At 39.2% G+C, this 12,340-nt stretch overlaps 1 protein-coding gene across 5 annotated transcripts in view; it reads right to left on the reverse strand.

Annotated features, from left to right (window-relative positions):
* spdl1 (spindle apparatus coiled-coil protein 1) overlaps positions 1 to 12,103 on the reverse strand; it is an 83,504-nt gene extending 71,401 nt beyond the window's left edge. For 2 of the 5 annotated variants that reach the window (XM_026940457.3, XM_026940454.3), the window contains exons 1-2: positions 11,905 to 12,103; positions 6,146 to 6,297 (exon numbers count right to left, since the gene is read on the reverse strand). In XM_026940457.3, the coding sequence (XP_026796258.1) occupies positions 6,146 to 6,297; positions 11,905 to 11,971 (219 nt within the window). In that variant the 5' untranslated portion in view covers positions 11,972 to 12,103. Of the gene's footprint in view, positions 1 to 6,145; positions 6,298 to 9,047; positions 9,203 to 11,904 lie in introns of all 5 variants that reach the window. The other 3 variants (XM_026940455.3, XM_053235671.1, XM_034305918.2) reach the window with 3 other exon arrangements.
* Positions 12,104 to 12,340: the final 237 nt, after the last annotated feature.

Here is a 12,340-nt window from a genome sequence, read left to right on the forward strand (position 1 = left end):
TTTAAATTGTTTAATTGTTTAAACAATTAATAGTTCTGAATGTCTACTCTTGGCTTGAGCCCTGGGTTTCACCTGTGAAGACTGCATTTATTTTTAAAAAAGATAAACCAACACGAAGACTATGGAAGAAATGCAAGCTATTTTGAGTCTGTGAAAAGAGCGAAAATCGATCAGAGCCACTGCACAAGCATTGAATATAGCCAATAGTACTATTTGGAATGTCCTGAAAAAGACCAATGGTGAACTAACAAGCAGACATTGATCAGGTTGGCCAAGGAAAACAACAGCAGTTGAGGACAAAACCATTGTGAGAGCTGTGAAGAAAAACCCAAAAACAAGTGGCATCACCAACAACTTCCACAGGGTAGGGGTGAAGTTATCACAATCCACTCTTTGAGGAACACTTTGAGAGCAGAAATATTGAGGCCATACAAGATATACAACATATATACAGATGAGGACAAATTTGTTTGTACCCTTACAGCACATTGAAACAATGTTTCATTCCTCCTGAAAAGTGACGAAATTAAAAGCAATTATCTCATGTATACCTGCATGCCTTTGGTATGTCATAGAGTAAAGCAAAGAAACTGTGAAAAGAGATAAATTCTTGCTTATTCTACAAAAGATATTCTAAAATGGCCCGGACAGATTTGTTGGTACCCCTAGAAAAGATTATAAATATTCAGATTATAGTCATATTTCAAGGTAACTGTTTTCTTTAATTAGTATCACACATGCCTTCAATCTTGTAATCAGTCACTCAGCCTAATTAAATGGAGAAAAGTAGCCACTCTGCTGTTTGGTATCATCGTGTGCACCACATTGAACATGGACCAGAGAAAGCAAAGGCAAGAAAATTATAGACAAGCAAGTTAAAGGTATAAGCTATAAGACCATCTCCAAGCAGCTTGATGTTCCTGTGACTACAGTTGCAAATATTATTAAGAAGTTTACAGTCCATGAGACTGTAGCCAATCTCCCTGGATGTGGCTGCAAGAGGAAAATCATCCCCAGATTGAACAGAAGGATAGTGCAAAAGGTAGACAAAGAGCCAAGGAAAACTTCCAAAGAGATACATGCTAAACTCCAAGGTCAAGGTACATCAGTGTCTGATCGCACCATCCGTCTCTTTTTGAGCGATAATGGGCTCAATGGAAGAAGACCCAGAAGGACTCTACTGTTGACAGAAAAACATAAAAAAGCCAGACTGGAATTTTATTTTGACAAGCCACAATGCTTCTGGGAGAATGTCCTTTGGACAGATGAGACAAAACTGGAGCTTTTTGGCAAGTCACATCAGCTCTGTGTTCACAGATGAAAAATGAAGCTTTCAAAGAAAATAACACCATAACTGCTATGAAACATGGAGGAGGCTCAGTTATGTTATGGGGCTACTTTGCTGCATCTGGCACGGAGTGCCTTGAATCTGTGCACTGCACAATGAAATCTCAAGACTATCAAGGCATTCTGGAGTGAAACATACAGCTAAAAGCATCCAAGAAGGGCTAAGAACAAAACATTGGACTATTCTGAAGTGGCCTTTTATGAGCCCTGATCTGAAGGTCTGATCATGCTGAAACATGCAGTCTGAAGAAGGCACACTTCAAACCTGAGACAGCTGGAGCAGTTTGCTCAGGAAGAGTGGGACAAACTACCTTTTGACAGGTGCAGAAGTCTCATTGAGAGCTACAGATACTCTAAACAGATACCACCCCCAAACGTTTGTTATAGGAGGTGAAACATGTGGATATCCCATTCATCCATCCAATTTTTGTACTGCTTATCCTACAAAGGGTTGTGAGGGAGCCTGAAGCCTATCCCAGGGGACTCGGGGCACAAGGCGGGGGACACCCTGGGTGGGGTGGCAACCCAATACAGGGCACAATCGCACACACAAACACACACCCCTTCACTCACTACAGACAATTTTGAGATGGCAATCAGCCTATGATGCATGTCTTTGGACTGAGGGAGGAAACCCCCGCAGCATGGGGAGAACATGCAAACTCCATGCATGCAGGGCAGAGGCAGGATTCAAACCCCGTGTGTGAGGCGAACGTGCTAACCACTAAGCCACTGTTCCCATGTGGATATCCTAAACAGGTATGCTGATGTCAAAACATGACCTTTATTCTGTGGGTTTCCACAGTTCTGAGAATGTAGATGAGCTCATTTTCTGCCGACATGTCAAATTATAGGCCTATTTCAAACTTGCCATTCATTGGTGAGGTTCTTGAGCGTGTGGTAGTTGGTGAGCTACAAAATCATTTCTCTGCGAGCAGACTACTAGAACCTTTTCAATCAGGGTTTAGGTCTGGACATAGTACGGAGACTGCCCTTTTGAGGGTAATGAATGATCTCCTTGTTGCAGCAGATTCTGGGGCTTGTGGCATTTTGCTTTTGTTAGATCTCAGTGCTGCATTCGATACCATTTGTCACACTATACTACTGGACAGATTACATAAGTGGATTGGTCTTTCTGGTGTAGCTTTAAAACGGTTTGAATCATATCTTTCAGAACGCACTCAATTTGTCTATTCTGGTGCAAACAGATCTTAGACTGTTCCATTGCGGCAGGGTGTCCCTCAGGGGTCGGTATTGGGTCCTACTCTTTTTAGCATTTATATGCTGCCTCTTGGGCAGATTATTCAAAAGCATGGTCTGGGTTATCATTGCTATACAGATGATACCCAGATTTACATTAGTACTCAACCTGATGTTACATCAGCACTTTCAACTTTATCTGATTGTTTACTGGAAATACAGACCTGGATGAAACAGAACTTCCTACAGTTAAACTGTTCAAAAACTGAAGTTCTACTGATTGGCACTTCTACTGCTGTAAATAGATGTAAAAATTTTAAACTTACAGTGGATGATTGCCAGGTTTTCCCTTCTGTGCAGGTGCGGAATTTGGGTGTGATTTTTGATGCACAGCTGACTTTTAACACTCATTTTAAGAATGCTACTAAAGTAGCTTTTTATCATCTTCGGAATATTGCACACATAAGACCGTTGCTCTCCATGCCTGATGCAGAAAGGCTTATTCATGCCTTTATAACATCTTGATTATTGTAATTCACTTTTTGCAGGCTGCAATATGTGCAAAATTCAGCTGCTCGTGTTTTAACATAACACCATCTGGTAGTCATATCACTCCTGTGCTTTCTAAACTACACTGGCTTCCAGTTCAATCACGTATTGATTTTAAAGTTCTTATCTTAACTTATAAACCAGTACATGGGCTGGCCCCAGGGTATATTTGTAATTTGGTCTCAGTGTCCACACCATCTCGTTCTCTTCACTCTGCCGGTTCTCTTACTCTGTACCAGCCTCGCTGTAAACTCAAAACTATGGGTGGGAGGTCATTTTCTTGTACTGCTCCCAGGTTGTGGAATTCTCTGCCTCTTCCTATTAGGAATGCTCTGTCTTTTGATTGTTTTAAGAAATTACTCAAAACATATCTCTTTAGTCAAGCTTTTAAGGTATAATCTTACAGTTGTTGTCATTGTTGTTATTGTGATTGCTATTATGGAGTTGTGTTGTTTCTTTTATTGTTGTTTTATACTGTTGTAGCGCCTTGAGTGTAAGAAAGGTGCATTATAAATAAATAAAATGGATTATTTTCATTCAACTTCATCACTTCATTGTTCCCATAACAACAACTAGCAATACAATCAGAGATGTAATTAATGTTATGTCCATTGTTGGAAAGGAAAATGTTCGTGTAAGCCAAACCGAACTAAAATCTTCTGCCAGATTTACATTTGCATGTAGTGATACTCACAAAAAAAGTTCAAAGGGAAAAGACAACAGGGAGCATGAAATGAATGACCAGGGTAAAGGCTGAAAGACAGAAGTGGAAGTTATTTTGACATACTTCTAATCTATGCTGATAAAAATACAGTGAGGTCCATAAGTATTTGGACAGTGACAATTTTCATAATTTTGCCTCTGCATACCACCACAATGGATTTGAAATGAAGCAATCAAGTGTAGAAGTGTAGACTTTCAGCTTTAATTCAAGGGGTTTAACAACAACATTTCATTAACGGTATATATGTATATATATATATATATATATATATATATATATATATATATTTACTATATTACCAAAAGTATTCGGTCACCCATCCAAATGATCAGAATCAGGTGTCCTAATCACTTGGCCTGGCCACAGGTGTATAAAATCAAGCACTTAGGCATGCAGACTGTTTTTACAAACATTTGTGAAAGAATGGGCCGCTCTCAGGAGCTCAGTGAATTCCAGCGTGGAACTGTCATAGGATGCTACCTGTGCAACAAATCCAGTCGTGAAATTTCCTCGCTCCTAAATATTCCACAGTCAACTCTCAGCTTTATCATAACAAAACGGAAGAGTTTGGGAACAAGAGCAACTCAGCCACGAAGTGGTAGGCCACGTAAGCTGACGGAGAGGGGTCAGCGGATGCTGAAGCGCATAGTGCAAAGAGGTCGTCGACTTTCTTCACAGTCAATTGCTACAGAGCTTCAGATTAGCCCAAGTACAGTACGCAGAGAGCTTCATGGAATGGGTTTCCATGGCCGAGCAGCTGCATCCAAGCCACATATCACCAAGTGCAATGCAAAGCGTCGGATGCAGTGGTGTAAAGCACGCCGCCACTGGACTCTAGAGCAGTGGAGACGCATTCTCTGGAGTGATGAATCACGCTTTTCCATCTGGCAATCTGATGGACGAGTCTGGGTTTGGAGGTTGCCAGGAGAACGGTACATTTCGGACTGCATTGTGCTGAGTGTGAAATTTGGTGGAAGAGGAATTATGGTGTGGGGTTGTTTTTCAGGAGTTGGGCTTGGCCCCTTAGTTCCAGTGAAAGGAACTTTGAATGCTTCAGGATACCAAAACATTTTGGACAATTCCATGCTCCCAACCTTGTGGGAACAGTTTGGAGTGGGCCCCTTCCTCTTCCAACATGACTGTGAACCAGTGCACAAAGCAAGGTCCATAAAGACATGGATGACAGAGTCTGGTGTGGATGAACTTGACTGGCCTGCACAGAGTCCTGACCTGAACCCGATAGAACACCTTTGGGATGAATTAGAGAGGAGACTGAGAGCCAGGCCTTCTCGACCAACATCAGTGTGTGACCTCACCAATGCGCATTTGGAAGAATGGACGAAAATTCCTATAAACACATTCCTCAACCTTGTGGACAGCCTTCCCAGAAGAGTTGAAGCTGTAATAGCTGCAAAAGGTGGACCGACATCATATTGAACCCTATGGGTTAGGAATGGGATGGCACTTAAGTTCATATGTGAGTCAAGGCAGGTGACCGAATACTTTTGGTAATATAGTGTGTGTATATATATATATATATATATATATATATATATATATATATATATATATATATATATATATATATATATATTATACATACATACATACACACACACACACACACACACCCACGTATGTATTTTAATATATACTGAACGAGGAGAAGACGGAGAGAAGAAGGGCATTTCAACAAGACAAAGACCCCTAACATATAGTCAAAATAACTCAAGAAGGCTGACTCGAAAACCATTAAAAATTTATTGGAAATATAAGTCCATCAGAGGGATCCTTGTAACGTTGGGGAATGGAACACAATTTGACAAAAAGAATGGACTAAAATTGAACCACAATGCTGCAAAAAGTAATAATTTCTTGTTGTAGACATCATGAACTTCCAGCAACCACTTTGCAACAAAGTACTAATATTTTAGTGTAATGTGGCAATAAATTAATTTCAACTACAAAGTGCACAACTCTATCACATCCAGTACTTTACTTCTTCCCTTCATTCTCCCTACTATAAGGAAATGCCCGACATTCTCTTCTTCTGTATTTTCTTGTCTGGTCCATGTCACATTGACCATGTTCATGTTTTGTGCATGCATATTGGAAGACTCGTGTACAAATGTCAATGTACGACACCCTCACATTGCTGGAGTTATGCAGAAGTATAACTTAAGTGTCAATCTACAGGTTTCCAAACAAAGGTACAAAGAAGAGATTTTAACAAAAGTCTTGCACTCACTAATATAGAAGGCATAAACAATTCAAATTTTAAATGTGTGGATGTTTAAATCTTTGTCTTTAAAAAAAAAAGCTAACCTCAATTAGAGCAGTCATCTCAATTCGCTGATCTTCCAACTTATTTTGCAGATCCATTTTGTCATCCAGGAGCTGAAGTCCATACTGTGCTGCCTTCTGAAGGGCTTCTTCAGCCTCTTCCACTTTCTGTTGTAATCTTTGAATCTCGTTCTCTGTTAGTGACATTGTTTGCACATAACTTGAAAGTGTAATGCATATTTTGTAAGACAGACTCCCTAGGCTGGTAAAGACAATATAGACAATATAGTGGTTGAGTTTCTTGTAAATATAAATAGAAGATAGGTATGGCAATAGAAACACATGATTTAGACCCTCCATTTCAGGCCTACCTTGAACTCTTAATATAATCAGTATGCCTCATTTATCAAGCTGGATATGAACAGATTTATTCATAAATCATTCGGAGGAGCATTTACACAAGAAACTGTACTCACAGTATTCATGAAAACATTTTATGACGAATATCCTACTTTACTTTGCAGTCTTGAATGTATTGTTCGATAGAGATGTGCATTGAATTGAGAGCCTCGTATTGATGATACATGGGCCCTAACCATTGTGTTTGTTTTTTAATAGTCCCAGATACTCTCTAGACAAATGAATAACTTGGCAGCAGATATCTAAGCTTAAATCAATGATGAGACTGTGTAATTTGGAGACTCACTTTCCTCAGCACAACTGGTCTCTCTAGGCAGTTTTCGGAGTTGGAGACTTAAGCCCTACCCGGACAGGAGTAAATTTACATTTCGTTCTGGGATAATTTCCTATTTTACAGGTGCTCTTCTGTGATTTTTTTTTTTCATCCGAATCAGCCATGTTGGTGTTTTTTGGAGTTACCTACTGTTTTTCGCCAAACTCGTCTGATGATTTTAGTCCCCAGATGCACATGTTCAACTACTGCTACTGCTATTTAGTCACATAGTGTGTGTATCAGTGACCCTCCCCAGACATTAAACACTTCCCAAGTCACGAAATAAAAAAAATGGATGCTTCTCTTATACTTTGTATAATTTTATTGCATTTTAAAATTGTTGCTGGAACATTGGTTCACCCCAAACTGGAATAAGAGTCAGCGTCTCTTCTCTACTCCATTCCCTCTTCAACCACTTGAACATCATTGCCATGACGTAATGGAGCATGATCATATGACATGTCATGCAAACATCCAGGTTTGTAGAAAATACAATCCGCTAGAAACTCACTCTTAATTTTATTGCTGCCCGGATACAAGAGTTTAATCACTGAAGAGATGTGTAATTACAGATGTCCCCCTCAAAATTTTACCAATCCAAATGGGGCTTTAGGGTGCTTTCTCAACCTATTTCTCTGGTTGCTGTGTACAAATCAGAGCGAATTTTTATTTTTTGTCTCACTGCATCTAATTAAAAAAAAAAAAAAAAAAAAAAAAAAAAACAGATTTTACAAAATCTGCCTGCCTCCCAAGTCCTCTTTTATACACACACTCACAGTGGTGCCAAAACTCAGTAGGAGATCTACTGCATGGAAATCTCTCCTCGCTGTGCAATAATTAAGTACCTTGCCAGCCTCCACCACATGAAAGACCAAAACACCCTCGACCTGTGCCAGGAACAACAGCTGTGCTTTGAAGTAATCACAAAGGAGCAGGCCAAGGACTGACAGGTGTTCCTACAGCTGCAGCTCGTCTAACTGCGGCTCACAAAGATGTCCGCTGACTATGATCTGGAGGCCGTTGAGGAGCTTGTAGCAGCTGCATGGGGGTAGCCTGAGGATGAATGGGTTTTGTGACTCAAAAGAAGAAACCACCCAATTGTTGGTGCCAAAGAGCAGCAGGGATATACTTTTCCATATGGCTCAATCCTCTATTCCAATATCTGGGCATCTAGAAGAGGCTCAAACACTTAACCATGTAATGGCCCACTTTTATGTTAAATGTCACTTGTCACTTAAATGTCAACTGGTGAATCCTTTAGCTACCCCAAAAGCACCATCATGCCCTTCACATTTAGTCAAGGCCCTCTTCAAAAGAATTCCCATGGACCTCATTGGACCATTAGAGAAGCTCTGGTGGATTATGCAACACAAAATGCGGAAGAATTCCTTCTGCGCAACATCTCAGTACACAGTGTTGTAGAGGCATTCTTATGGAGTTAGAATAGTTTCATAATTCCAAATAATTTGATTACGATCCACAAATAAATGTAGCAAGACTCACAAAAATTAAACAAATTCACAAATAAATAGAATGAGATCCATGAGTCCATGTGTTAGGAGTTTCACAAAAATGAATTAAATTCACAAATAAATAAAATGAGATTTGCAAATAAAAATTGATGTGTGGATGTGTGTCCACTCTTGATGCTAGAATGTTTCAAAATCCACAAATGAATGCCATTGAGAGTTGTGTTTGTGACATAAAAACTTATTTGTAAATAACTTTTTATTTGTGGATCTCATTCTATTTATTTGCGAATTTGTTTCATTTTGTGAATCTCGCTACATTTATTTGTGGATCGTAATCTATTTATCTGGAGTTCTGAAACAATTCTAACCCCATACATTCTTTAGAGTAATCTCGAGTTGGAATCCTGAAAGAACTTCTGATGGACCAAGGCATAAGATTCATGGCATGGACACTACGAAAGCTATATGAATTACTAGGAGTAAAACAGATCGCATAAGTGTTTTACCAGTCCCAAATAGATGGATTGGTCGAGCGGTTTAACCACTTAACCGAACCACAGTTCTGACTGTACGACAGTAGGACTCGGCTATGGGAATTCGCACTGGGAGATAAAGTGCTTATATTATTACACACATCAAGCTACAAATTACTTGCTAATTCGCACTCAGCCTAGTTTCAGTATCTCATGGAAAAAAATATTCCACAATATTGCTTATTTACATGATGGACAGTCCTCACCCTTGGAATCTACCTATTAGTGGGCCCCTTTATCCTGTTCCGATCACATCTGCTCCAGTGGCTCCTTTGCATGGATGCCAACACTCGGATCACTTGTTGATATTGGGCACTTCATCCACTAAAATTCATGGTGGTCCACAGGCCAGGGGCACATGCTGCATTCAAATAGAGATCATAACTTGTAATTCCCGACCTCCCACCAGGAAAAACCAAAGGAAAATGCCCCCTCAACTAGAAATTCCTACACGGGAACTCAGGATGGTCTCCTCAAGTCCGTGTTCAGCAAGTGACATGAAATCAACATGGCTGTGCACAGCATCAGCAGTAAACAAAGAAGGACTGATTACCTTTAAATGGGTTATGCTATATATAAAGTATTTACTTTAGATCAATGAACATACAGAGATGACTAAACAGATCGCTGTTTTGAGACGGTTGTTTGCAAAATATGTAAAAGGCAGGACTGGCACATTGAGGACACACAAAAAACCTGTTTAACGACTTCAGATGAAAACACCCCAAAAAAGTATGCCAAAAGCCAGATAACATGGCTTAGCACGTGAGTAGCACACATGCCATAGCACAAAGGCAATAACAAATAAGTACATGCCCTAGTAAATAAGCAATAGCTCTTAAGGAAAAAAGCAATAACAGAGGTGTCTTGAAAAAATGCAAATAGGTAAGCACTGAAATTATATTCATGCCGTGACATTTTCCCTGGCCGAGGATATCATACTTAACATAGGCCTTGAATAGTCATGTGTTGCTATACCCAGATCAATCTTCTATAAATGTAATGATATAAATGATAGAAAATCTTACATATAAACCAATTTCACAAATAAGTAAAAGGTTTCATGTGTTCAAGTATACATAAATTGTAATGCTCCTCGTGTGTTGTTTAACATCAGCCTGAAATAAGGAGTCTCAGTTATGTTTTTCTATACCCAGACACATCTTCCATGATGAATTGATGTGAAATATAAGAAACCCTACATATAATCCAATTTCACTCATTAGTCAAAGGTGTACAATTGAACACTAACTGTATTAAGTTATAAGTCATGAGTTTCTATAGCCAGACCCATCTATTATAATGGAAAAACGCGAAATCTTAAATCTTAAGTATAAACCATAAAGTTAATACATTTAAATATAAAAACATGATCCATTAATTTCAGAAATTATTTGAAAAATGTCATGAATAATAACACATCAAATGTATTGAGACTTGTGTGTTCTTCAATCTATGGGATCTATTCATTTTCTATAAGTCAATAATGCAATATATACAGTGGATGTAAAAAGTCTACACTCCCCTGTTAAAACTGCAGGTTTCTGTGATGTAAAAAATTCTCTTCAAGTCATTCCATGGGTTTTTGATTTGATTTAGATCTGGGCTCTGAGTAGGCCATTTCAAAAATATTAATCTTCTTCTTCTGAAGCCATTTCTTTGTTTACTTAGATTTGCATTTTTTGGGTCGTCATCGTGTAGATTTTGTACCAAAATAGAGATCCATGATTTCCTCCATCTTCCCTAGAGCCCCAGTCCAAGCTGAAGAGAAGCAGCCCCATAGCACAATGCTGGCAAAATTTAGGGGACTTGGATGTTTTTGGGGTTTTTTTTTGGTGAGAAAGGGCTTCCATCTTGCCACCCTACCCCATAGCCCAGGCATGTGAAGTACACGAGATTGTTGTCACATGCAGGGAGTGACCAATAATTGCAGCTTCTTTAATGTTGCAGTAGGTCTCTTGGCAGCCTCCCTGAGAAGTTTTGTCTTGTCTTTTTGTCAGTTTTGGAGGGAGGTCCTTTTCTCAGTAATATCACTGTGGTACCCCATTTTTTTTCCACTTGTTGATGATGGTGTTCAGGGTGTTCCACAGTATTTCTGAAATTCTTTTGTACCCGTCTCCTGGTCGATACCTTTTGACAATAAGATACTGTACATGCTTTGTAAACTCTTTGCGGTCCATGGCTTCAGCTGTCAGAATGTCAAGAAGATTCAACAGAAATAGCTAACCTTTAGTTTTGGGTAAACAGAATCACTTCATTGATCACTTCATGACTACTTTTGAAGATGAGTTTGAATGTAATTACGAGCACAGTTGCATGCCCTATGATAAAAGAGTGTGCACACTTATGCCACCAGGTTACTGTAAGTTTTTTTTTTTTTTCTTTTTTCTATTTTTACTTGAATTTTGTTGGTTGTTATATCACATTAAAAATCTGATATGATTTATCTTGGTTTCATTTTTTACATCACAAAAACCTCCAATTTTAACAGGGGTGTTTATACTTTTATATCCAATGCAGGTAATCCTATATATAAACCATTTTCAAAAATTAGTTAAACGTTTCACATGTCCAGTTGCACAAATTGCATTTCTCCTTGTTTTTTCTTCAATATAGGAGTGAAACTGTAACGTATGTGTTATCATTAATTAAGCCCACGTAATACAATCACTTGTGGACTTTATCCGAGCTTCACCGCCCAATGTTTGCCGAATATCTTCGGGGAGATATAAAGCGTTTACAACAGATAATCCCCTTAGACCGCGTAAGCACAGTTTAGTCCACGCTATGTTTAATATAGGTAGCAATTGTTATAGATTTAATGTTAAAATAAATGTAAACCTTTATATGAAGTTTGGTTCTAGCTAGTTGTGGAGGTAGCGGAGCTGTATAGCTAGTTGCGGCTGAGGAACTGTCTAGCTAATCCAGGGGAGTGAATCCAGAAGACACAAAATCACTTCCTAAATTTATGTTCATAGTATAAGACATGGTGCATGGTGAGTAATAGGAGTAATATTAAAAAAAATAATAATAAATAAATTAATAAATAAAACTTATAGTTACCCATAATCTGTCGTTCAGCGCCAAATCGTTTTTGAACAATTCGTCTTTGAAATGAGGTGTATGACATCCAAGAGAAAGGTGTATTACCGCCACCTACTGGACTGGAGCCTGGGTAGTGCAATAATGGCCTACTAGTATTTAGCAGCCAAAATTAAAAACGCGCTGCTATTATGTGTTTTCCCCGGCAACAGATTCTGTACATGAGGAAAGAGGCTTAGGGCTAGAGGTTGCTGTTTGGGAGCAGGCCGGAAGGTGGTTGCGCGGGAGTTTCAAACAGCGTTGTTGACATCGGAAGACCGTATATGAGTCTTTGATCTGGCGATTTGGATACAAAGACCTGTGGACATAAGACTGACTGGAATACGAAGTGAGAGTTGGTGGTGAGTCGATTGGGGGGTGGTGTGAGGAGCATCGGCCGACGGCCTGTATAGGTCCG

Source organism: Pangasianodon hypophthalmus, chromosome 7 (genome assembly GCF_027358585.1).
Source record: "Pangasianodon hypophthalmus isolate fPanHyp1 chromosome 7, fPanHyp1.pri, whole genome shotgun sequence".
NCBI classification, from domain to species: Eukaryota; Metazoa; Chordata; class Actinopteri; order Siluriformes; family Pangasiidae; genus Pangasianodon; species Pangasianodon hypophthalmus.